Source organism: Hypomesus transpacificus, chromosome 3 (assembly GCF_021917145.1).
Source record: "Hypomesus transpacificus isolate Combined female chromosome 3, fHypTra1, whole genome shotgun sequence".
In the NCBI taxonomy this organism is placed as follows: domain Eukaryota; kingdom Metazoa; phylum Chordata; class Actinopteri; order Osmeriformes; family Osmeridae; genus Hypomesus; species Hypomesus transpacificus.
In genome coordinates, this window is record NC_061062.1 from 13,825,061 (window position 1) to 13,851,279 (window position 26,219).

At 47.2% G+C, this 26,219-nt stretch overlaps 4 protein-coding genes across 6 annotated transcripts; 2 read left to right on the forward strand and 2 right to left on the reverse strand.

Moving 5' to 3' along the window:
• Positions 1-321: 321 nt before the first annotated feature.
• zgc:109986 (uncharacterized protein LOC553566 homolog) lies at positions 322-3,261 on the reverse strand. Its single transcript, XM_047017650.1, has 8 exons — positions 2,976-3,261; positions 2,703-2,824; positions 2,461-2,599; positions 1,989-2,110; positions 1,707-1,817; positions 1,507-1,613; positions 1,144-1,234; positions 322-940 (listed from the first exon to the last, which is right to left on the reverse strand). Exons 1-8 carry the CDS (start codon positions 3,070-3,072, stop codon positions 818-820), a joined length of 912 nt encoding a protein of 303 aa, XP_046873606.1. The 5' UTR covers positions 3,073-3,261; the 3' UTR covers positions 322-817.
• Positions 3,262-3,276: 15 nt separating this feature from the next.
• On the forward strand, positions 3,277-8,293 carry srp54 (signal recognition particle 54). 2 transcript variants are annotated; one of them, XM_047017498.1, is made up of 17 exons: positions 3,277-3,379; positions 3,770-3,879; positions 3,967-4,064; positions 4,232-4,323; positions 4,446-4,530; positions 4,780-4,884; positions 5,039-5,105; positions 5,196-5,253; positions 5,374-5,524; positions 5,695-5,843; positions 6,013-6,113; positions 6,263-6,349; positions 6,431-6,504; positions 6,642-6,750; positions 6,957-7,136; positions 7,232-7,327; positions 7,761-8,293. In XM_047017498.1, exons 3-17 carry the CDS (start codon positions 3,987-3,989, stop codon positions 7,850-7,852), a joined length of 1,524 nt encoding a protein of 507 aa, XP_046873454.1. In that variant the 5' UTR covers positions 3,277-3,379; positions 3,770-3,879; positions 3,967-3,986; the 3' UTR covers positions 7,853-8,293. The 2 variants fall into 2 exon arrangements, with proteins under 2 accessions (XP_046873454.1, XP_046873462.1); XM_047017506.1 differs by having other exon boundaries at positions 3,278-3,379; positions 6,957-7,127.
• Positions 8,294-8,634: 341 nt separating this feature from the next.
• sec23a (Sec23 homolog A, coat complex II component) lies at positions 8,635-25,158 on the forward strand. The gene is made up of 20 exons (XM_047017455.1): positions 8,635-8,742; positions 9,905-10,147; positions 10,339-10,396; positions 10,558-10,644; positions 10,761-10,997; positions 11,126-11,205; positions 11,321-11,465; positions 11,901-12,059; positions 12,263-12,378; positions 12,498-12,621; positions 12,871-12,951; positions 13,049-13,138; positions 19,645-19,751; positions 21,087-21,240; positions 21,410-21,487; positions 21,726-21,887; positions 23,298-23,384; positions 24,256-24,411; positions 24,498-24,563; positions 24,670-25,158. The coding sequence occupies exons 2-20, from the start codon at positions 9,927-9,929 to the stop codon at positions 24,757-24,759; spliced, it is 2,298 nt and encodes a 765-aa protein (XP_046873411.1). The 5' UTR covers positions 8,635-8,742; positions 9,905-9,926; the 3' UTR covers positions 24,760-25,158.
• Positions 13,145-21,131, reverse strand: LOC124465888 (visual pigment-like receptor peropsin). Of its 2 annotated transcripts, none has more exons than XM_047017529.1 (5): positions 21,052-21,131; positions 16,896-17,928; positions 16,362-16,612; positions 15,037-15,190; positions 13,145-14,291 (listed from the first exon to the last, which is right to left on the reverse strand). In XM_047017529.1, exons 2-5 carry the CDS (start codon positions 17,339-17,341, stop codon positions 13,871-13,873), a joined length of 1,272 nt encoding a protein of 423 aa, XP_046873485.1. In that variant the 5' UTR covers positions 17,342-17,928; positions 21,052-21,131; the 3' UTR covers positions 13,145-13,870. The 2 variants fall into 2 exon arrangements, with proteins under 2 accessions (XP_046873485.1, XP_046873494.1); XM_047017538.1 differs by lacking the exon at positions 21,052-21,131 and adding an exon at positions 20,165-20,948.
• Positions 25,159-26,219: the final 1,061 nt, after the last annotated feature.

The window sequence follows — 26,219 nt, forward strand, 5'->3', positions numbered from 1 at the left end:
AAAAGTTAAACCACAGTTGTAATGTGTATACAACAGAGCTGATAACTTTATACTACACAATATTTTTGTTTTAGGGTTTATTATCCCTGAAGAGTTTCAAAAGGAACACTGTGTGCACTGGTAAACCGAGTTCCTTGCTAACCCATTTCCTGTTTAGACAGTTTAATAGAAATGTACTAGATACTTAATTGTGCATATACATAAGAGTGACTGCTCATTCATTATACTTCGGTTGCTCACTGTTTACCTGTAAAGCAGATGTCGTTGAAGGTGTCCCTCTTGACAATTGCAACAATGCAAACCTAACACAAGTTTAAACAAATTAAAAACACCAAGGCAGTATGTTGACATTTTGAGCATTTTTTAAGTGTTGACATTTGCAAAAATGCATTTACATTTACAAAAGCTTCGTAAAAAACATGACATGCATTGCCAGATCTTTGGAATCTAGACGATGGCCTGTCCACATTTCAGATGTGTTACTTTGCTGTACATTACAGTCCAGGCATCATCCATGTGATATCATGGGCTTTATGTCAGTTAATCATAGCACCATGACAACGCAAACAGGCACATTGGGGTCCATCTGTTCTGGTACAGAAAGCCTATTCGTTCGTCTTGGCTTGGAACTATAGTGACATATTGGTCATCACCACACAGGCTAAAAACAACCTCAGAAATATCACATAGTAATACATAGAGTGTACATAGTAAAGCCTCCAAACCACCATGGCAATTTGTATAAAACTGACAAGTCATCATCATTTATCATTGATTTAACTGTTCAATTTACAGATCCAGTGTCAGAGCTTTACATCTATAATCCCAGCACCCTGTAGAGATGAATGTCTCTATAGGCATCCTGGTCAGTGTCCTTTCCCAGGTAGACACTGTAATCCAGGGGGACCTCCTCCACCCATTGGCTGTGGTCCACACTTCCCTGGGAGACCAGCACAGAACATAGAACATACACACTGAGAAAAAGCAGGCTACCCTTGAATTATGTTTTTGAGTAAATAAGTATTACTTATGATGACAATACAATTCCAGACAAAGTTGTGTACATAGGATCTACAAGCTAGATATGACAGTACATATAGGTGTACAATATATACAAGTGCACTGCATATCTGTACAGTTTACCTGTAAAGGTGAAAGTGACTCCAGGATGCTAGGAACAGTTACCAGTAACGCGCCCTTCTTGCGAAAATTGTGGATGATAAAGTTCCATGCTCTACACAAGCAAAAAGAAGATGGGAAACGATGGGTGGTTTAATGTCAATAATATATAGGAACTGTAGAAGCCTATGCAAAAAAAGCTGAGTAAATCATTTTTGTAAAAACTAACAGTGAGTTTTGTTTCCAAAACATGTTCCCTGTTCAACCTTACACTCATCAAACTCTTTCAGATCTGTGATGAGGAATGAACAAGGAAGCACTAATCCTCCCCCCGGCCCCCCCCTTTCTTCCATTTTCCGCCCCACACTCTTTGTGTCTACTACCTACTTCAGTTGACTGCTAGGCTCTAGGAAGTACTCAAAGACATTGTTCATGATGAGAACGTCTGCATTCTGAATTAGGGAGTCCTGACTGCAGACGTCTGCATGGATGACCTGTGGAGATTAGAGAAGGTTGCAGTGTTAAGTAACAATAAATAAGTAAAGAAAGACCTGATGAATTGCTCTAGTATGAGACAGACATTCTACCTGTATTCGATCACTGAAACCATACTTTTCCACTGCCATGTTCTGAAGTCTGACAAACTCAGCACTTATCTCCACCCCAACCAGCTGAGTGGCTGAGCTGTACAGATACCCCTGAAACACAGATATAAAGGGTCCTTTCAACCACAGGTTAATATACAGTCGAACTGACTTGGCTACACCACACTTAGCTGCCGACCACAAACAATGACATCCCTTTTTTTTTTCTTCTTCTTTCTTTCAGAGAAGCATGCGAATATCAGTTTGTCTACAGATGTATTTTACCCCATAGAGAACAGCACCCAGTCTGGAGCCCACATCCACCACAAGTCTTCCTGCCAGGTCTGGCAGGGAATGCTGGAACAGGAACTGGAGTTCCAGGATGGAGAAAGAGTGAGAGATGAAATCTGAGAAGACATTAAACATTTATATGGGTCATTTATATGCAAGTTTTGGTTGGGGGCAAAACTCTTATCCTCCTTTCATATGGAAACTCAAACATCTATACTTAAGATAAATTCCACTTAAGTAATTTATTCTGGGATATTCTTAACAAAAGCTGAACTTTGTTCCAAACAACTTCTACACTTTTAACCTGAAGTTTAATATCGAAACCATTCATCTTTAGCAAGAATGTAGAGCCATATACAGCATGCTGAAAATACACAAATCTAAAGATATGTCTTGCTGTTTAGAAAGAAAATGACAGTGGCTGCATACTCCATGTGGGGAACCAGGACACCTAAAGAGCACCTACCCAGGGGAGCAGTCCCGTGAGAGCCACAGCTGAGGCAGTAGTTCCTGCTCATCTTGCCCTCCTGACAAAGAGTGTCCACTGCCTCCTCATCATATAAGAAGGCATCCACATGGATCGTAGGGTGGGCACAGTGTTGAGTCTGGAGTATTACAGACACAGCAACAACAAAAAAAGACAACATATTCAATTTAGGGAACATCTCATTGTGCCAGTCATGACGATGATCATTTTATGGCCAGCACCTTCTCTATGGCCAAAGACTCTGAGGACAATGTTGCCTCCATTGGCAGACAGGTTCTAAGGTCCTCTGAGATGCTCTGAAGTAGGACCTTCTGGTTATCAGTTAGGGCATCATCCAGTTCATCTGAGAGAAAACACAATTAGTGATGTGATTAGTAATCAACCTGAAATATGTCCTATTAGCGATGAACATTTTCTTGCAGGGTGACTGGATGTTTAAATAGTTCTTGACTTGTCAATTATTCTATGAAGGCTTATGTATACAGGAAAGATACCTGTGTTTTTCATCCAGTCTATCAACCTAGGAAGGTCTTGACGTTGAACTCTTGAGAGTAGACGTTGGATTTCATTTTTAGCTTCTAAAAAGTTCATTTTCTTTTTACAGATTTATGCATGCAGCATGTGGGGGAAAATACTGCCGCGTGTCACTTTTGAGAAGGTAAATCATGAAAATAAACGATAACGAGATGATTACCAATTTAAGTATAACGAGACATGCGATCCGCAATGTAAACCGAATCAATGCAATCCCAGCTTTCTGTTGCACGAGGAAGTAAACACAACCCCGGAAGCGGATGCATTTTGCTTCTGGGTCGAATCGGATTTAGATGACGTTCGTTTGGTTGACTTAGCTTCTGTAGCAGCTGGAACAACAGGAATACTGATTCTACTGATTCTGGTAAGATGGACAATTACACGATCTTATGCTATTAGCAACTGTAATGTATTTATTTTGTTATAAAACGCAGATGTCAGTCTACACGTCTACAAAGTAGTTAGCTAATCATTTACACAAGACGGCAGAATCACGGGCCGTTGCGTCGCAGCTATATGCTACTGTACTCGAAATGTTGCTATCTTTGATAACTTTGCTTGCTATTATTAGTAATATGTATTCTTCATACATCTATAGGTATCAGACTAGATAACTATCTATATTTTTCCACGGAGGATGTAATTACCCGCTTTTCACTTCAGACACACTTTTACCAATAATCCTCCTGTCCCGCTTCTCATTTACATGTCTTGCTGTTTTTGTCTAATCTTGTTAATCCTTTATTTATTCTAGGATTACTATTGATAACAAACAGTCATCACTGCACTAATTGGTGAGCAGTGAAACTAGGGGGTTGCCCCTCAACATTGAAGCCGAAGAGGCCGAATTTCTCAACTGATTTTGTAAGTTGAACACTTTGCTTGGTACTATTATACTATTTATTTTCGTACCCAACTGGTGATCTACTACCATGTAACCTACACCTTCAGGTTTCACTTGGATTGTAAAGATGGTTTTGGCCGATTTGGGACGAAAGATCACGTCGGCGTTACGATCACTCAGTAATGCCACAATCATCAACGAGGAGGTATGTTTAGTTGATCTTGAGGTCTTATTTGCCGCTAGGTAACATAGTACTTGTAACTCGTAGTTAAATAGGTCAGTATGATGACGGTTGGCCTAGCCGATTTGATTAACCATGATTCCATCTGCCCTGGTCTATATGTACATTGACGAAGTGTGTCAACCCATTAGGTGCTAAATGCCATGCTAAAGGAAGTATGTGCAGCCCTCCTGGAAGCTGATGTCAACATAAAGCTGGTGAAACAGCTTAGAGAAAATGTCAAGTAGGTCATCATATTACATATGTATATTTCTCTCTTTTTCACATACACACATTCACACTTCAGATAGATGCACACTCAGCTGACAACACTTGACATTGTGGTGTCCCTTTCACTGTTTGTAGGTCAGCCATTGACCTGGAGGAGATGGCGTCCGGCCTGAACAAGAGGAGGATGATCCAGCATGCTGTCTTCAAGGAGCTGGTCAAGGTCTGTGCACACTAACACCATCACTACACACAGTGTACCGGTATGAAAGCACACATAATCTCTTGGTAATGAGTGTAGTTTGTTAAACCAGTTGTCCTGCAACTTGAGTTTTGAGTCTTTGGGGTGGGGTTAAGAGTTTCCATTGTCTTTTAACCAGTTGTTAATTACTGTGAAAGATACTTCCAGGGCTTACTGCCAGGGCTTTGAACAGTTCATGTTTTTAAAACAAGTTGTGTGTTTTTGTCCTAGCTGGTGGATCCAGGGGTGAAGGCATGGACGCCCACGAAGGGCAAGAACAACGTGATCATGTTTGTGGGTCTCCAGGGGAGTGGGAAAACCACAACATGTTCAAAGGTGAGTGATACTGCTGGATCTTAGCCCAAAGATAAAAACTCTTCAATGTACTGTTTTTAAGGAACATAAAGGGAGTCCTGCTCTCTGTTTCCAACAGTGTGATTTTGCTCCCTTATTCTCTAATACTAAAACTGAATGTGTTTCCTTTTTACAGTTGGCATACTACTTCCAGAGAAAAGGCTGGAAGACCTGTTTGATATGTGCTGACACTTTCAGAGCTGGTAAAGTGTTCTGTTTGACATTTTTGTATTTATTTTTTTTGCCTTAAAAAGAATCAAATTGAGTGACCGTGTCCTCTCTGTGTTTTGAAGGTGCCTTTGATCAGTTGAAACAGAACGCAACAAAAGCCAGAATCCCATTCTATGGAAGGTAAACTGACAACATTCTAGGGCCATATTTAACCCCTAAATCCTTGATATTCCAAGGGCCATTTAATGCATAAAACCTACTACATGTTGCATGTGTTTACGTTCTGCATCTAATTGACAGTTACACAGAGATGGACCCTGTTGTCATAGCAGCGGAAGGTGTAGAGAAGTTCAAGAATGAGAACTTTGAAATTATCATTGTTGACACCAGCGGTCGACACAAGCAGGAAGATTCTCTTTTTGAGGAGATGCTCCAGGTTTCCAACGCTGTGGTAAGTCTGAGGCACTTATCCGATCCCTTACACATCTCCTAAATGACAAGGAAGCACCAACATTTGGCTCTGGTATTGGACTAACTCTAAACATAAGGGTTTAATTCTAACCCCAATTATGATATTTATGTATGTTTTATCAACAACATCCTGGTGTCCTGTTCCCACAGCAACCAGACAACATAGTGTACGTGATGGATGCCTCCATCGGCCAGGCCTGCGAGGCCCAGGCCAAGGCCTTCAAGGACAAGGTAGACGTGGCATCTGTCATTGTCACTAAGCTCGACGGGCATGCCAAGGGTGGTGGAGCTCTCAGTGCGTAAGTTGCAGAAGTATTTATGTTTAGCACAGCTTTAATATGGTTGATTTCCTGTAAATAGTACATTGCCTCAACCTGGTCTGGAAAGTTGAATGTGTGGTTCTTAAAGTAATGAATTTCTTTTGTGTTGTTTTTGTCTTTTTTTAATAATAATTGAATTTTTTCACAGTGTGGCTGCGACTAAGAGTCCCATCATTTTCATTGGAACTGGAGAGCACATTGATGACTTTGAGCCATTCAAAACACAGCCCTTCATCAGCAAGTTACTGGGTAGGCTGGTCACTCCACTGGGTTTCCTTGCTTTCATTTTGCCCGTAGCCAAAGCAACATTCCCTATTTATTTAGTTTGTTAGTGAACATTTTGTGAAATTGAATAATTTATATTTTATTCTTATTTATTCTTTTCTTTCCATCTCCAGGTATGGGAGACATTGAAGGATTGATAGACAAGGTCAACGAACTCAAACTAGATGACAATGAGGAGCTGATTGACAAGTTGAAACATGGTGAGATTAAAATCAATTAATTGTAGTTTTACTTGGGTAGTATTGTCATCTAATCACCCCCCCATTGCTTCTCTGTTTCAGGCCAGTTCACTCTCAGAGACATGTATGAGCAGTTCCAGAACATCATGAAGATGGGACCGTTTGGACAGATCATGGTAAGGACAAGTGGATGGGACTTGGGTAGTTTGGGTGATGAGAGTCATGTCCATTCATGTTCATCATTACATTATTATCTTAGGGGTCACATATTAAGATGCATCGGTGCTAATATCAAACTTATTTCAATCTTTAGGGAATGATCCCAGGCTTTGGAACAGACTTCATGAGCAAAGGCAATGAGCAGGAGTCCATGGCCAGGCTGAAGAAACTAATGACCATTATGGACAGCATGAACGACCAAGGTGATTACTAAAACATGGAGGAACATTTTGCTTTATATTTCCACATCATTCATCAGCTTCAACTTAATCGTCTCAACTTTCCTCAACGGAAATGATTGGTACATCAGTAAAAAACATTGGTTCCCAATTATGTTCTTACCTCCTGTTGTATGTTACTCTTGAATGTCGTAAGCCTTTACCGCTCACGGATCTCTATTCTCTGACAGAGCTGGACAACAAAGATGGTGCCAAGCTGTTTAGCAAGCAGCCCAACCGTATCCAGAGAGTGGCTCGGGGGTCAGGTGTTGCCACCCGCGATGTCCAGGAGTTGCTCACCCAGTACACAAAGTTTGCACAGATGGTCAAGAAAATGGGTGGTATCAAGGGCCTGTTCAAAGGTACGAAAGGTACAGAGACTGACACTCCTCTGGGGCAAATGCATGGTTGTGGGTTTTGCAGCAAGCTGATTGGACTCCTAAGTAATTGTGTTTCATGTTTAAAGGTGGCGATATGTCCAAGAACGTGAACCCCTCTCAGATGGCGAAGTTAAACCAGCAGATGGCCAAGATGATGGATCCAAGAGTTCTGCATCACATGGGTATGTTGTTGAACTCTGCCTGCACATTTTTGAACACATTTGCGTAATTTAGCAGTACTTTACATTTAGTCATTTAGCACACGCTCTAATCCAGAGCGATTTACAGTAAGTACAGGGACATTCCCCCAAGGCATGTTGGGTGAAGTGCCTTGCCCAAGGACACAACGGTATTTGCACGGCCAGGTATCGAACCGGCAACCCTTTGATTACTATCCTGATTCCCTAACCGCTCAGCCACCTGACTCCACTTTACACACACATCTACAATGAATGAACTGCATTAACCCCCAAGAGGACATTCATTCTGTGACGTTGGCTCTATTTTGTTATATGCATGGGAAATTGTATTGGTCCTCCTTGTGTTGCTGTTTTTGATTATTTTGAATGTAATACTGATGTTCTGTTAATCCACCACCATGTGTTGTGACTGCAGGAGGCATGGCCGGGCTTCAGTCCATGATGAGGCAGTTCCAGCAGGGAGCTGCTGGCAACATGAAAGGAATGATGGGATTCAACAACATGTGAACCACAAAGCCTTAACAGTACCACTGAAGGATACAAAATATGTGTTTTTGGACCGTTGTGAAAAGGAGGAGGTGGGGCTAGGGGGAGGGAGAGGAAAGGAGATCATTTGAGTAGATGGCAATTGTTTCAGGAGGTGGAGCCAGTTATTTGAGGATTAGACAAGTGGAACCAAGTTCTTTTTGCCTCCGTAATATAATTCTATAACTTCTTTGTGTATAAGATTATGCAGAGGCGTATGTTCATGTCCAGAATAACAGGTTGATGATTTTACAGTAATTGCAGGTAAAAGAGGCACGAGATGGCAGGCAGGATTACAGTAGTGTAAGGAAATCATGGCTGATAATCCTGATTTCGAGAGTTTGCAATGAATGAATATGACAAGATCAGTTTGTGACAATATTTTTGTCATAATGTTATAATAAAATTTGTATTGCAACGTTTTAAAAATATGCTGTCATTTGTCGGAAATCTTTGTGTGATTTATGGTTAAACGCCCTTCTTACCTAGCCTACTTTCAGCACATAATAATGTTTTGAAGAGTAATTTAGTAGTAATAGTGATAATGCAACTTGTTCTTATTCTTACGGTATAGGCTAATAACACTAGTATCGTGTCTCAAATGTCAAGCTGTTACACACTGTGAACCAGAGTGAAAAAATGCTTTGACAAGTTTTAAATAGAAAATATAAAGCTGGTGAGATGGTAAATTTCGGATGTAACCAAAAAACTATTTTGGATAGGATTCAGGATAGGACACGCCTCTTGACGTGGCATTGCCTTGCGCAGCCATGTTGTTTGCTACGTTGTCAGAAAGCTAGTCTAGCTAGCTGCGCTTGTGTGAGGCGCTGTTCACTGTCGCTAGTACCAGTGTGGAACCAGTCTGAAACCAGGTAACTATGTCAACTGTGCCTGTACTCGAATTGCATATTCAATGGAACTTATGTTTGAGACATTTAAATCCACAGATGCCTATGATTCCCATTGTAATAGTTTGATAGTCTAAGTAACAAGTTTGGTGGTTAGTGCTAAGAAAGCGTTTTGACAGGCTGGCAGCATTTGCCGGTGGGTTAGCATCTACGCTACTAGCTAGGTAACGTTAGCTACTAACTGGCGTTAAAGCAATTTTCTATTTAGAAAGCAACAGTGTTTGAAGTTTGTCGACTTCAGGCGATTACGATTTCACAATGGCGAGATTATAAAAGTAATTGAATACTTGCTTTGGATTGTGTTATTAGCAAACCAGTTGGCTAAACATGTTATTGCCTTAAATATGTCTCACAGTTGTGGATTGATCGGTTAACTACTGTACATACTGTGGCTTGTCACTCAGTTTCTTTAATCATTTCATTGACCGATCCCAGGTAATGAAAGACATTATTGTTCCTGAGAAATTACAGCAGAATAATTCTAGCTTGTGAAAATTGTGCAATTGGCAGCATACTGACCATTCAAAGACACTTTTAAAGTTGCTATTGAGGTCAGAGCTACTCATTTTTGAGCCTATATAATAGTGAAATATTTATATATTCTTATTTTGAATATATTTATAAAATGTAAATGTAATGTCCCGATGTTGGTTTGAGCCACAACTTCATCTTTGGTTGAGCTTTGATTCACTTGTGTCGCAGCCAGTTAGTTAAACCATAGGTTAGCCTACAGCTTGCAATGTGAATTGGTTCATTGGGCGTGTTGTTTCTACATCTTTAATGCTATTATACGCTGCGGATGGCCTCTGACGGAAAATAAATTGTAACTTTATGTCCAAAGTCCAAAAGTAGTAGTTCATGTCAGGATAAGGAACAAATCAACGCACTCGAAGCCTATTGGCCATAATAAATAGATTGTGGACTTGGGTCTTAAGCAATTATAAAGTGCAATACGTGTTTTGTTTTTTGTGTGACTCATTTTAAATTTAAAGTCAGTGAAACTCTGTTCCATTTTTCTTATATGTAGGCAGTATGCTAACATCTGAGGCAGTACCTGCATCAGAAGGCAAGAGAGAGTTGTCAAATGCCTACCTGCACCCCTTAAACCCAGCACCCCTTTCCCCAGTCTGTAGTTCTCCAAGGGTGCCATGGCGACCTTCCCAGAGTACATCCAGCAGAACGAGGACTGTGACGGGACACGTTTCAGCTGGAACGTGTGGCCCTCCAGCCGCCTCGAGGCCACACGCATGGTGGTCCCCGTCGCCTCGCTCTTCACCCCCCTGAAGGAGCGTCCAGACCTGCCCCCCATCCAGTACGAACCGGTGCTCTGCAGCAGGGCTACCTGTCGCGCTGTTCTCAACCCTCTCTGGTATGTAGGCTATGTGACAAACAAGGCTCGTCTTTGAAAGCCCGGTTCATGCAAATATGTTCTGTTCTTGAAAGTCTGGATGTTAGCTCCAGATCGTGAGATTGTACACAAACATAATTAGATGCAAATATTCTGTGGAAATCTCCACCCTCCCCTCCTCATAATAAACATTCCTTCCTTCTGTCATCCAGCCAAGTGGATTACAGAGCCAAGCTGTGGGCTTGCAACTTCTGTTACCAGAGAAACCAGGTAGGTGCATAGGGGACTTTGGCTGATGACATACCTTGTACTATACTGTAACTACACTGGGAGCTCCAACTCAGGGGCAGTGTGGTCCATTCATGTTCTCATAATGTGGCTTTAGACTTATAGTCCTTATTCATGTTCTATTCATGTGTTCATTCCTGTAGTTCCCACCCACCTATGCAGGGATCACAGAGGTGAACCAGCCAGCAGAGCTGCTGCCCCAGTTCTCCACCATTGAATATGTGGTCCAGGTATAGCTATGTACTTCAGTTAAGCCCTTCGTCTGGCTGACGTGGAAGCAACACAAATCCAATTCGGACTATTTATACATTCCCACCAGCGTCTGTTTGTAATTGCTTTCTTCCAGAGAGGTCCTCTGATGCCTCTGGTGTTCCTCTACGTGGTCGACACCTGCATGGAGGACGAGGACCTGCAGGCCCTGAAGGAGTCTCTGCAGATGTCGCTGTCTCTGCTGCCCCCTACTGCCCTGGTGGGGCTCATCACCTTTGGACGCATGATCCAGGTTCATGAGCTGGGCTGCGAGGGCATCTCCAAAAGCTACGTCTTCAGGGGCACCAAAGACCTCAACGCCAAGCAACTTCAAGTGAGTTCCCAGACAGACGGAGTGCTATACAGATCGAGGATGGAATGCGGAAGGTTATGACGGCTGGACCAGCTGGACCACCTCCAAATATGTTTGCTGACCTCTTAACACCTGGTGTTGTTGTGTAGGAGATGCTGGGTCTGACCAAGCCCACTGCTGCTCAGGCTGGACGGGGGCCCCAGGCCCCACCACAGCCTCTCTCTAACAGGTAAAGTGCTCTTTCTCTCTCTGTCTCTCTCTCTCTCGCTCTCTCTCTCTCTCTCTCTCTCCGATATCTATAGAAACGCATATAACACATACATATGTTGTGATGCTGTTCCCAGGTTCCTGCAGCCAGTGCAGAAGGTCGACATGAACCTGACGGACCTGCTGGGGGAGCTGCAGAGAGACCCCTGGCCTGTCACCCAGGGAAAGAGGCCCCTCCGCTCCCTGGGGGTGGCCATGTCCATCGCTGTGGGCCTGCTGGAGGTAAGACCCAGTCTGGGGGTAAGACCCAGTCTGGAGGTAAGACCCAGTCTGGGGGTAAGACCCAGTCTGGGGGTAAGACCCAGTCTGGAGGTAAGACCCAGTCTGGGGGTAAGACCCAGTCTGGGGGTAAGACCCAGTCTGGAGGTAAGACCCAGTCTGGGGGTTGGGTTCAGGCTGCTTGGGGACTAGGCGGGGTAAGGGCAAGGGCTGAGGGTGACTGAGGCTTGAGGGAAAGCTAAGGTAAAGACTGGTCTTGACACCGTAGCCTTTTTGGTTGTACCAGACTCCAGTGGGTCAGTGCTGGGATAAGACCAATGGTTGTGGAGTTGTAGGGTCTTGGGAGTCTTGTAGAAACATAGTGTTTTTTCCTTTCTCCTTATTCCTCTTCCTCTCTAACCCATCTCCACTCCCCCCCCTCCTGCTTCCTGACCATAGTGTACGTTCCCTAACACGGGGGCGAGGATCATGACGTTCATCGGCGGCCCGGCCACCCAGGGCCCTGGCATGGTGGTGGGGGACGAGCTAAAGACGCCCATCCGCTCCTGGCACGACATTGAAAAGGACAACGCCAAGTTCATGAAGAAGGCCACCAAGGTGAGCCTCAGAGAGAGTCACACCGATAAACATCACCTGCATCATCTGCCTACACCCAACTGTCAATCACTTCCTGGTCAGAACTGGGAAGGTGAATGATTTTCGACAGGTTGCTGTTAGCTCTTAGTCGTCCATGCTCATCTAGAAGTAAGGGCGGTTCACAGTGAGGGCAGCACTCTAAGCACTGTCCCTGTGTGTTCCAGCACTATGAAGCGCTGGCTAACAGAGCCTCCACCAACGGACACATCATGGACATCTACGCCTGCGCCCTGGACCAGTCGGGCCTGCTGGAGATGAAGTGTTGCTCCAATCACACCGGGTGAGGCTCCTGCTCCCAGGCTTTCACACCAATCACAGAGCCGGAAAATCGCTAGTCAACCAATCACACCGAAAGGAAAATTCTGAAAGTGAACTGTAAGGTGTGTGTTTTGTGTCCAGAGGCTACATGGTGATGGCAGACTCCTTCAACACGTCTCTATTCAAGCAGACCTTCCAGAGGGTCTTCAACAAAGACGTACAGGGCTCTTTTAAAATGGCTTTTGCTGGAACACTGGAGATCAAGGTAGAGTCTCTCAGGTCTTCTCAGTCACTACAATGACTCCATTAGATCACCAAGCTGGAACTGGGTTCTTGTGTCTTTCGTTTATCTGACTCATTGGGGTCAACTTGATCTCTACCCTGGTTAGACCATAACTGTCTGGGGCGTTAGATGTCTTGGTCTTACGTTGACCCTTAGGAATGAGAGTGGAGATTGTTGGTGGGATTGATCTCATGTCTTTCCTCCTCCTCCTCCTCCTTCTCCTCCGCTCAGACCTCCAGAGAGCTCAAGGTGTCAGGTGCCATCGGCCCCTGCGTCTCCCTCAACGCCAAAGGACCCTGCGTCTCTGAGAACGTGAGTGTCGTCCTGCACGCTTGTTGACATCGTTTATTGTGCGAGGTAGCAGAACCCTGGCCTTCCTGTGTCTGAAGCCTGGCGTGCCTCTTCACAGGAGATAGGAACCGGAGGAACGTGCCAGTGGAAGATCTGCGGTCTGGACCACAACACCACGCTGGCCCTCTACTTCGAGGTGGTCAATCAGGTAGTCCTGACACACACTTCACACACCAACACACTTGTTCAACCTGTTGTTCCGCCATGGCACACACGCACACAGCTGCTAGACCTGTTACTCAGTAGAGTATCTGATGCGCCAGGACAGTATCGTGTCAACACACGTGGCCTCCCCTGCAGTGCAGGCATGCAACAACTGGAAAGTCGACTCTCCCAGAAGCCACTCCCTAGCTGCAGAGCCCTGTTGAGCTGAGTATGGCGTTGCAGTTTGTTATTGCCAGATAGCAAAGTAGTATTGTTACATGGACGATATGATAATAGGAAGTCATAAAGTCATAAAGCCAAGTCTTAATTGCCACTAAGCCCAGACCTATACCACATGTGACCTCCTGCTGGAGCTGTGTTTGTGTCGCTCCACCACCAGGTGGCGCCCTTGTCAGGGAAATGAGAACGTACACCAACAAGTGGTCAAAATGACCAAAGATGCCACAGAGAACAGTCTTTTTTTTTTTTTTTTTTTTAGGTGAAATTATAGAAGCCTTCATTTTATTAACTTATAAACGGTTAGAACCTTGCCTCGAACATTATGAACAGTATGGGAATTGAAACTACCCAAAAATCCAAACAGACAGAGCCGCATGGAGCCTGTTGGTTTGAAGAGATCCCTAAGTGGGATTAGACGTAGTCCTTCTCTGAAGTCTTCAGAGTAGATCCTCCATGGTCCGTCAGGGCTCAGGGAAAGTCCCTGTCTGTGTTGGCTCTATGGTGTGTTCCTCTGCTGAGGGACAGTCCTGTGTGTGGGCACAGCCTCTGTGTCTGTGTCAGTCTGTCCAGGGATCTCCACTGTTGGACTGTGAGGCTGGGATGTGGAGTCCGTGGCCCCATCTCTGTCCTCGCTCCCCTCAGTGTCCCTGTCCTCGTTCACCTCCACTATGTGGCAGAGACGGGGCGCGGGAGACTCCCTGTCCGCGTCTGGGTGACTCATCCCCCTCGTGTCCCCTGGCCCCGTCTGAGGCGTCATGGCCTCGTTCTCAGACGGTGGTCCCACTAAGGAGGTCTTGGGCCTGCTGGTGACCACCTCCAGGTGGAGCGCGGTGCTCTGGGGACGAGAGGTCTTCCTCTGGCATTGGAGTGCCTGATGCAGCTTAGCCAGGCTTCTCCTCAGGGCAGCCCTGTACCTCCTGGGGGGGGGGGGGGGGGGAGGGGAGGGGGGGGGGAGATTAAAGTAGGGGACCTAGACTAATAATTCATGCTTTCCTCTAACAACCCCAGAGTCCGATCTACCGTGTACTCTCATGATGACTTCCTAATCAATCAGAACAGATTTGTAGAAGGAGGTTTGCTGGAAATTCCAATATAACTGCTGCTTTATCATATTTGTGAAAAGCCTGGTTTCCAGGCAATTTAGTAACTTGATTAGTGAATCTTATCAGTGCCGGTCCTAGCACAGTTTGTGCCCTAGGCAAGGTTGACCTACACCGCCCCCCCATCCCCCAGGGCGAGTGCCCCCCTCCCCCACAATAAGCAACAACAACACAGACTTATGACGTGCCCCGATTGGTACCCTCTGCTGGTAGCGTTTGAAACTCAAGCAGGAGGTTAATGTAAATAGTGCACTTTGGCAGCAGCCTAGGGTGGCAATTTCCCATGTCGCCCATAGGAAGGACCGGCACTAAATCTTATTACTCAGTCAAGATAATGGATTTGAATGAATTCACAACCCATCACTGTGTCAAAAACTGATTATGATTGCTCTACATAAGAAACGTAGTCTTGAGCAATTCCAGGGAACAGAACAAGTGATATATCTGGGTTTCTTAGTGGAAGCAAAGATGGAGCCTGCATGGAAACCTCAGTCCAAATGTAAATTCCTGAAGGATTAGACAACAGTGCAGCTGAGTGCTTTGAGTGCTGTGCATCACTCACGCCTGTGTCATGGAGTTGATCCAGGGGTTGAGTGTTGCGGTGAAGAGGACCAGCCAGGTGGCCATGGCAGAGGCCGTCTCGGGACCCTCGCTGCCTGAGAAGGTCTCATAGAAGCACAGGCAGATGTAGGGCAACCAGCACACCAGCAGGCACACTAACAAGAGAGGAGGAGAGGAGGAGGAACAGGCAGGAGGTCACAGAGGAGGAGGAACAGGCAGGAGGTCACAGAGGAGGAGAAACAGGCAGGAGGTCACAGAGGAGTAGGAACAGGCAGGAGGTCACAGAGGAGGAGGAACAGGCAGGAGGTCACAGAGGAGGAACAGGCAGGAGGTCACAGAGGAGGAACAGGCAGGAGATCACACAGGGGAGGAGGAACAGGCAGGAGGTCACAGAGGAGGAGGAACAGGCAGGAGGTCACAGAGGAGGAGGAACAGGCAGGAGGTCACAGAGGAGTAGGAACAGGCAGGAGGTCACAGAGGAGGAGGAACAGGCAGGAGGTCACAGAGGAGGAACAGGCAGGAGGTCACAGAGGAGGAACAGGCAGGAGATCACACAGGGGAGGAGGAACAGGCAGGAGGTCACAGAAGAGGAGGAACAGGGCAGGAGGTCACAGAGGAGGAGGAACAGGCAGGAGGTCACAGAGGAGGAACAGGCAGGAGGTCACAGAGGAGGAGGAACAGGGCAGGAGGTCACAGAGGAGGAGGAACAGGCAGGAGGTCACAGAGGAGGAACAGGCAGGAGGTCACAGAGGAGGAGGAACAGGCAGGAGGTCACAGAGGAGGAGGAACAGGGCAGGAGGTCACAGAGGAGGAGGAACAGGCAGGAGGTCACAGAGGAGGAACAGGCAGGAAGTCACAGAGGAGGAGGAACAGGCAGGAGGTCACAGAGGAGGAGGAACAGGCAGGAAGTGACAGAGGAGGAGGAACAAGCAGGTGGTCACAGAGGAGGAGGAACAGGCAGGAGGTCACAGAGGAGTAGGAACAGGCAGGAGGTCACAGAGGAGGAGGAACAGACGTTACCTCATAGATAGTTACCAATGGGTGCGTTTCAGGACAAAGCGTCTTGAAAGATATATTGGAGGCAGATTGCGTTTAACCTTATGGGAGGTTTTACCTCTGTGTCGTCCCAGAGTACGGTACGCGTCTTTCTATCTAGTCTTCTGATATCGTTTACTGTCGCGTGGCTATAGCTTCTTATCTCTGTCTTTGCACCAACGCATTATTTCCTGATTCTCTTGTTTGCAAACAGCAACGGCCACAAACCATGGCTTAGACCTCGGCAGTGTTCAAAAGGTCAACAGCCGTTATGCAACAGTCAGGACTCACCTGAGGTTGCCACCATGACGATGGAACTCTTGAAATAGGTGTTAGCCGGTACGTAGAAGCAGTGCTGGTCGTTGCAGACGAACGTGCCCCTGCGGACCTGCTTCCTGGCGATGAAGACGATGTAACCATAGAGGGAGCACATGACGAGCGTGGGGGCAATGATCCCCACCACTATAAAGAGCATGTTAAAGCCCTGGTTGGAGTGCTCAAAGCTGGGCGCGCAGATGAACCTGGTCTTGCTGTAGCTGTACCTGCACAACACAAGGACTTGGAATGTCAATATGTGCGGATGATGCTGCCGACATCCTTACTGAACGTTGGAACGACTTCTAAAGACATGGAGCAGAGAAAGCAGATGAGACTTGTGTTTGAATGTTTCCTGATACTTTATAGGCAGCGCTGATGAAACGGACTCGCTACACATACACACAGACATACTCTTTCGACGACACGAGCTCCGTGAAAAGAAAAGAAACACACTTGTACGTCTTTGGAAACACACACCCAGCCACCCCCACACACACACACACCTACCTGCCGAATCCCAGGAGTGGCAGGGCAGCGTTGAGCAGGCAGTAGAACCAGACCAGGACCAGCACCAGTCTGGTCCGACGGAGAGAGCAGATGGAGGCGTAACTCAGCGCAAAGCAGATCTCCGTGAACTTGTCGATGGTGGCCCAGGTGAGGGAGTGGATGGAGGCCAGCTGCAGCAGGAGGTAGAGGAAGCCGCTGCCCTGGCAGAGGGCTCCGTCGTCCGGGTAGCCGTCGGGGCGGAACAGGCTGTTGTGGGCCCCGAAGGGGATGGTGGAGAGGCCCAGGGCCAGGTCGCTGAGGCTGAAGCTCAGAGTCAGGCCCCAGGTGTCTGTCTGGAGCTCCTTGTTGAGGAGGAGAACCAGGAGGAGGAGCAGGTTGCCGCAGATGGAGCCCAGGCTGGAGAGCACCATCAGGGCTGCGTAGAGCAGGGACACAGCCTCCTCCATCCTGGTACACTGCTAACCCGCTAGCCTGATGTCCTGGTGTCAGCGTGCTGGGAAGCTTACTACGATGCTGTTGGACATGCTCTTATCTGACATGGCTCCGGCTGTCTAATCCCTGACGCTGTATCGACCAACCAGGGAGGATTTCCCCCATGAATAAGCAAATTCACCAGCTGAAACACCTGTGCAGTTCATCCCATTTCCAGCTAACCGCTCTGCAGCGTAGGACCTACACAGTACATCCCCATGTTGATCTGAGCGTTCAGCGCCAGCGTCGATGGACCACCCACAGTGCTGATCCTCCCTTTGCCCCTCCCTGGTTAGAGCCAGCCCATCCACTCCTGGCCTCTCCCCCTGCCAGCCAGCCCCTCTCCCTGGCTGTGTCGGCTCCAGCCCGCCCCTCGGTCCAGTCAGCAGGTAGCTAACGTGACGTTGGCGCTCACGTTACCTGAGACGGTGTGTCGGGGCGAGGGTTCCTCGGGGAAGCCGTTGTTAGGGAGGATGTGTCGGTCTCCCGCTGTGTATCCTTGGAGGAGGGGGGGTTCAGTTTGTGCTCAGGCACACAGACACACACTTGAACAACCACAGCCCTGACAAGGAGGAAAGGGGAAGAAAAAAAACAGAAATGCACAATAACACATCCCTGGCCGACAAGTTTCTCTGGCAAGCCTTTGTGGTTGTTCTCAACTTTTGCAAGCGGAAAGTTAAGAGTCCAAAGTCTGATGAAGCTAAAGCATTCCTGTCATGTCTGACAGTGGTCGGGCGAGAGGAGGAGACAGGGAGGTTTAACAAGCTCTTGTACACGGCTCTGGCACAGAGCTCGACATGGTCTCCTGTCTCAGTGCCTCAGTTCCTCACTCACACAGCAGCAGAAAGAATGGCCCTGCCCTCTCATTCACCTAGCAGCCATGAGAACAGAAACATGCATTCTAACTTTAATGGTGGGGAGTACAGTAAGAAAAACACAAAGAGGAGGAGTGTTTGTGTGTGTGTGTGTGTGTGTGTGGATACACATGCATGTTAGAGGCTGTAACAACCACTGCTTGGTGTAAAGTAAACACGCGCTTGAGATCCAATATCCTCTGTGTGCCTGTGATGGCTGCTGCTGTCTTAATGAACCATTTGGTTGGAGAGGGATGGTGGGGTAATTGGCTCGTAGCCTGTGTCTAATTCCCCCTAAGCCTGACGCATCATTAATAACCTCCTCTCTGCCCTCCTAAACCCCATCTCATCACTCTAATTATCCGGCGTTTGAATCTTGTTTTTCCCTCCACAGGCTGTGATGTCAGCGGTCCTTTGTCGTGACCAAGCCCAGTTTAGAATGATGGGGCCGAGAACTGAATCCAGGCTGTGTCAAACCCATAGCTGGGTCGTTGGTGTTTATGGTGACCTTTATAACACCTCTGTGTAAATATACACAAGCAGGGGCGGGGAGCTTCTCAGTTGCCTTACTTCTCGGACTGATTTAGTGTTGGATGTGCCTGGGCTAGCACGTCTTGTCTTAACAACCCCAAACCCCCTCGAAAGAATCTTTTCTTTCTCCTCACTCTTTTGATGTTATTTTCCTCCCAGGTTGAGGATCTGATCTGAGTCTATGACTTCTTCTTTGTGTGAAGCTGAACATGTGGTGTTGTCTTCGTTCTAGGGAGTGTGATGCCCGTGGCTACAGCTGACCTTAGCACAGCCTGTCTGTCTCAGATGCCAGCTCACGCAAATCACTGAAGGCGTTTGTTTTCTCTGAACTCTTCTAACATCTTTACATACTCTTTTGTTTTTTTTTCACACAGGTACACCCTTGCACTTTTGAGGTTCATGTTGTTTAATGGTAACTTGTTTAACTACTACATGCTCTTATGGTTCTTCCCTTTGGGACTTATTTCATTTTCACAATGGATGCTTCATGTTTTGGCTTCCCGCAATGTTTGGGGCTATCTCGATGTTATGATCAGTGACCTATGCACTTTTGTAAAGCTCTCTTTTGGAAGTCGCTTTGGACCAAAGCATCTGCTAAATGCAGACATGTTAATGTCCTCAAACCCTTCCTTCTACTTAACCCCAGGGTCAAAGGGGAAGCTCCCCTGGACACTTTGTCCTCCTCTCCGACCTCATTCTGATATCCATTCTTCCTTCACTTCAATGGGTTGGCGTGAGGCTAACCATCCTTTAGTTGTGTTACAGTGCAGTCCGCCTAAGCCTGTAGGCTGTGCTGCTCTCCCCAGAACTACCAGAAGGGGGGGTGTGTTATGATGTGTGGAACTCCAGTGACTCTGCACTGTCTGACCCTGTGTGTGGTCTTCCTGTCCCAGCACAACGCTCCCATCCCCCAGGGAGGGCGTGGCTCCATCCAGTTTGTCACCCAGTACCAGCACTCGAGCGGACAGAAGCGCATCCGGGTCACCACTGTCGCCAGGAAGTAAGTCCCGCCCCTTCTCCCGCTCCCCTCTCCCTCTGCTCTCTTCATTCTGGCTCCTTGTCTCCTCGTCACTCCGCCTCATCATTCCTTTCCCCTCTCCATCCCTCTACTGGGACTTAACTGTTCCTTTTCATACAAATCTTATCTGAAATGGAACACTGACCTTACATCCAAAGGACAACACGTGAGAAATTAAATAAAGTAAATAAAATATTAAATCAAAGCTGAATCGCCATCCATTTATCAGAGCTACAACTCTCTCAGAATTACAGGGGAAAAGACATGGTCACGTGGTTGTATAAAGTTTTCTGTCCGACTGTGCATCTATGTAGGCAAAATAACAAACGGTACACTGTAGATAAACGAAAAATCCACTGTTCCAATCACGGAACTGACTGTTGATCTCCACTTACTGTGTATCTGTGAGTCCTGTTTCCATGGCAGCATGGTGGCGAGGAGGGAGAGTCGAGGCGTCCGTGTGTTTGTTAATATCAGAAAGATTGAAGAAGGAGATCATCTTCACATGACAGAGACTGAGCTGGTGTCTAGCTTAGGTACATGTTAGCTGGACGGGAAACATACCGTAGCCAGACATTTACAGACTAGGCGTCTTTCAGAAGATGCTACTGGAGATAGATTGTTGTATCCTTGGCAGATGGGCACCCAGTGAGCAGCATGTTATGTGCTGATGGCTAGATGTTCATTCTCCCTCATGAAAAGTGTGTTTCTGCATGCTCAGCATGTGACGGGGGCCAGGGGACATGTATCTATCTGACATGTATCTATCTGACATGTATCTATCTGACATGTATCTATCTGACATGTATCTATCTGACATGTATCTAGATGTGAACAGTGATAGCAGAAGTACAGGGCAGAATTCTTCAGTTAACACGCTTCTTAGGTAAGAAGGACTCTGGGAGTTTTAATGCTACGGTTAAGTCCATCTAACTGAGGCAGTCCAGTGTCGTTTAATGGGCACTTAACAAACATCCGCTGAATGTTATGCAATGTTTATGCAGGAGTAGCAGCCTGTGTTTCCCTGCCGATGATAAAGATGTTGTCTGTCTCTCTCACCCCTCTAACTTTTTTTTCTTTTTCTCAATTGTACTTTTCCCTTACTCCCAATCTCCCTCTCTTCTACTCTCTACCTTTCTAATCACATTTCCTTCCCTCTCTCATCCTCTTCCTCTTTATCCAAACATCGGAATCTGTCTCTCTCTCTGTCTGCCTCTGTCTCTCGCTGTCTCTCTCGCTGTCTCTCTCTTTTCTCTCCCTGCCTTCCCCTCGCCCCCTTTACCTTCTCCCCTTTAACTTCCCTCCTTGCTCCTCCAGTTGGGCCGATGCCAATACCCAGATCCAGAACATCGCTGCGTCCTTCGACCAGGAGGCTGCGGCCATCTTGATGGCGAGGTTGGCAGTGTACCGGGCAGAGACCGAGGAGGGCCCTGACGTGCTACGCTGGCTGGACCGACAGCTCATCCGCCTGGTAGGAGACACACACGCGGACACACACACACGCACACACACTGTGTTCTTGTTTTTTTCCCTGTGAGAAAGTCCATTCGCGGTTTCTCATCCTCCTTAGGACACAGGTTCACACCAAAAGCGCTTCTACATTAGCAGGTTTGTATAAACTCGATCTCTCTGTGTTCCAGTGTCAGAAGTTTGGAGATTACCACAAAGATGACCCCAATTCCTTCCGCTTCTCAGAAACCTTCTCCCTCTACCCTCAGGTAGGTCTCTAGAGACTCTGTCTCTGACACAGCTGGATTGCATGTACCCTTTACTTTTGTCAAAAAAAGAGGCCTTTGAGACCGTTTGCATATACTTGTTGAATATAACATATCAATAGATACAACCGCAATTATGTGGAATTCTCTAGATTGCTGTGTGGATTGCTGTTACATAGTGTTTTTACCACAACATTCCTGCCAGACGCACACAATGACCCATCTGTGCTTCCATCCCCAGTTTATGTTCCACCTGAGAAGGTCTCCCTTCCTCCAAGTGTTCAACAACAGTCCGGATGAGTCTTCCTACTACCGCCACCAGTTCATGAGGCAGGACCAGACCCAGTCTCTGATCATGATCCAGCCCATCCTCTACGCCTACTCCTTCAACGGGCCGCCTGAAGTAAACACACACGCACACACACACACACAGTACAGGGATCAGCTCTTGGGATGAACTCCTGTTATGTTGTTTATAGAGAGTTATATCTCAGCTTCTCTCCAAACTGAAATCATCAACTTCTTTTTTCTTTATTTTTTGACCCCTCTCTAGTTGTAATAAAGATCAAAGCCTCAATTTCTCCTTCTTTCTCTAAATCTCTCTCTGTCTCTGTTCATCCCTTCATCTCCGTCTCTGTAGTTCTCTTGCTCCTCCTACTCCTCCCTCCACTCTTTGGCAGACCGTGTGTGTGTCAGTCGTCTCCACGCAGCGCCTGTTCCTAGCTAAGGCTGGCTGCTCGGGACCAACTCCGATAACAGAAGTGATCTCTCATCAGAGCATCCGCTGTATGCGGTGTGTGTGTACGTGTTGCTATACTACGCGCTCTGCTGTGAAGAGACTGGTGCTTGACCATCTAGCCTAGCCTGGCCTGGCCTGGTGTAGCCAGGAGACTGAGAGGCGCAGCTGTTTGCTTTTCAGATTAGAAGACTTGTGTGTTTCCACTGGAGCTAGCCGGGCTTTAAACCCAGTCAGAATACCTGCTCCTTTATCACAAAACAGATGGTGGCATGCAGGAACAATGGCTGACGTCTCTCTGTTGCTCCTGTGTCCGCTGAATGACTCTGCAAAAACAAGGAGCAGACTTAATTAGCAGATAGAAACTCATAGACAAACTGCCATGGTGGTTGTTGTTGTTTGTAAGGTCACCTGATGTGTTATAACTTGTAAAGACCCAGTGTTGGTCTTTTGTAAGGTGTGCTCTCCCTACTATTGAAATTCTAGTAACCTTGGTTGTGCCGAGAGATGCCCTCCTCCTCGTGAGTGAACTGGATCTAATCTGTTACTGTTCAGGTTGGTCCCTCCGCTCCAGGGATTAGACCGCACCGCCCTCTTTAATCTGTCAAATCTGCCTCACTAATCTGCTCTAATTGGAAGCAGCGTTATTGATTTGAGTAGAATTAGGCGGCTGTCATGGGGTTTAAGAGAGCGATGGTTTCGACAGAAATAACACGTTTTTCCTCATATCTCCTTGCATCGACCTCAACATCCTCCTCAGCAGCACCAATGTAATATTCAGAACGGGCTCATGTTTTAAAGTTTTTGGTTGAAACTAACCTTTCTCCTCCTCCCCTCTGCTCATCTCCTCCTCCCCTCTCCTCCTCTCATCTCCTCCTTTCCTCTCCTCCTCCCCTCTCCTCATCTCCTCCTCCCCTTTCCTCCTCCCCTTTCCTCCTCTCCTCTCCTCCTCTCCTCTCCTCCTCTCATCTCCTCCTCTCATCTCCTCCTCCCCTCTCCTCCTCTCATCTCCTCCTCTCCTCCTCTCCTCTCCTCCTCCTCCCCTCTCCTCCTCTCATCTCCTCCTCTCCTCTCCAGCCAGTTCTCCTAGACAGCAGCAGCATCCTGCCAGACAGGATTCTCCTCATGGATACATTCTTCCAGATCCTCATCTACCACGGAGAGGTACCTTCAGCCTCGCTCTCGCACTCTCTCTCGCACTCTCTCTCACTCTCCACCCTACTTCTTCACATCACTCTTTCCTTTATATAATATATCTGCATCTTTCTCTCTACACATCTCTCTCTCTACTTTTTTCTTCTATGTCTCTATCTCTCTCTTCATATGAGTTAATACCCTCCCCTTCTTTAGCTATAGTTCATCTCTCTGTCTCTGGGGAATCTCCATTACAATAGACGTCTCAAATGGGAATCTCAATTGTAATTCCAGACTTTTTCTGGGCCTGGATTCAGCCAGATAGTCGCTGTTGTCCCTGTGTGACGTGTGGGTAGAGGGACGAGTGAGTGAGAGAGAGAGAGAGACAGAGGGAGGGAGGGAGGGAGAGATCAATAAACGGACAAACCCCCAGTGTGACACCTGAGAGAGAGCTCAGTCCCAGGAGCTCCCACACTGCCCTCTTAAACTAGCGTCCACAACATTTCATACAGAGAACCAATCACGCGGCACAACAATCTGATGCCTGTGACTTCAAGAAAGTTCAGGAGGTGCTAGACGCGGTCTGCGGCGCCCCAATCCAACACTGACAGTACCAAATGCGAGTTGATTTTGTTCATAAATTGGCCATTAGATTCCTAGGGCTTGGAACTCAAGTGGTGATAAAAACCAATCTGAACTTGTCATTGGGCTGTCTCAGACAATCTGGACAGTTCTTTACAACCTCTCCCCCATCTCTCTCTCTCTCTCTACGTCTGTCTGTCTTCCTTGCTTCTTTTTTTGTTTTGGTTCTCTCCCTTGGTTACCTGTATCTTCAGTGTCCTGTCTTTATTGATCCTACCTAACCCCCCCATTTCCCCCCTCGCTCCCTCCTCCCTTTCAGACGGTCTCTCAGTGGCGCAAGGCAGGCTACCAGGAGATGCCAGAGTACGAGAACTTCCGGCACCTTCTGCAGGCTCCCGTTGACGACGCGCAAGAGCTCCTACACACACGCTTCCCAATGCCTCGCTACATAGACACAGAGCATGGAGGCAGCCAGGTACACACAAACACACACACACACGGTCTCCAGTAGATGGAATTAACCTAGTCCTGTATTGGTAACGTTCTTGTCTCGTTCCGCAGGCTCGTTTCCTGCTCTCCAAAGTGAACCCATCCCAAACCCACAACAACATGTATGCCTGGGGCCAGGTAACACCTCCCTCCTCTCCTTACACCCAGAAACACCCAGAGAGATCTACTCATGTCAGAGAGGTGTCTAAATACAGTACCTTCTGGATGTCTCTCTCTCCTCCAGGAATCAGGTGCTCCTATCCTGACTGATGATGTCAGCCTACAGGTCTTCATGGACCATCTGAAGAAGCTGGCTGTCTCCAGTGCTGCCTGATCCTCTACCCCCTACCACCACCACCCCTACCTTACCCCCTCCCTCCCCACACCTCCACCCAATTAATAGTAGTCTGGCGACCCGGCCATCCAATCAGTAGTCATCGATCAGCTAACCATCCAATGAGGAGTAGCTTTCAGCTGAGGCCAATCAAACAAGCAGATTTGTGATCTGTTTGAGCCATTGTGAGAGGAAGTTTCAACACAAACCAAGTAGCCGTATCTCACCTGTGAACCAGATTGAAGGCTGTTCCGGACAGGGCTGTAGTTTAGCATATCATATAGATTTGGTCTCTGCGTTTAAGCAATTACATCATAAAAACTGCATCCAGCAGTGCTGCCTATTGGTAGTCTACCCACTTGTAGAACCGTCTGTGTTAGTGCTTGGTTGGAACACAAACCGCCGTATCTCTGTTCATATGATACACGGCAACGTCATCTACCAAAAATGACGAACCTCTTCCTCTATGCCATTTTATACTGAACACCTAAGAGCTTTGTACAGCAGAGATGATTATATGTACAGAGATAGGCCTTCAGAAGGTCCTCTGTTACCACCACAGTGGTTTATGATTGTATTGTAAGAATACGATTTTTAATAAAGAAATATGGGTCATCGGCCAAGGTATGGTCTAGGACCAGTGAATAAAATATAAAGTCTGATACACTCAATGTACCATGTCAACACTAACCTTGTAGGCTGAGGATGTTCTGATGTGACAATAGCTCTTGTAAGAGTTCCAGCACAACACCAGGAGTGTATACCTTGTCTCATGTTCCTTCCCTGTGTGTTTCTATTTAAAAGTATACCGACCTGAGAAGGCGTGTCTGTCCTGTGTGCAGCCGTAGTCGAGGATGCCAGTGGTGTTGTCTGTAGGCAGAGGAACTGCAGTGAGGGGAGGGGTTCAGAGGAACTGCAGTGAGGGAGGTTCAGGGGAACTGCAGTGAGGGGGGTTCAGAGGAACTGCAGTGATGGGGGTTCAGAGGAACTGCAGTGAGGGGGGTTCAGAGGAACTGCAGTGAGGGGGGTTCAGAGGAACTGCAGTGAGGGGTTCAGAGAAACTGCAGTGAGGGGGGTTCAGAGGAACTGCAGTGATGGGGGTTCAGAGGAACTGCAGTGAGGGGGGTTCAGAGGAACTGCAGTGATGGGGGTTCAGAGGAACTGCAGTGAGGGGGGTTCAGAGGAACTGCAGTGAGGGGGGTTCAGAGGAACTGCAGTGAGGGGGGTTCAGAGGAACTGCAGTGAGGGGTTCAGAGAAACTGCAGTGAGGGGGGTTCAGAGGAACTGCAGTGATGGGGGTTCAGAGGAACTGCAGTGAGGGGGGTTCAGAGGAACTGCAGTGATGGGGGTTCAGAGGAACTGCAGTGAGGGGGGTTCAGAGGAACTGCAGTGATGGGGGTTGAGAGGAACTGCAGTGATGGGGGTTCAGAGGAACTGCAGTGAGGGGGGTTCAGAGGAAC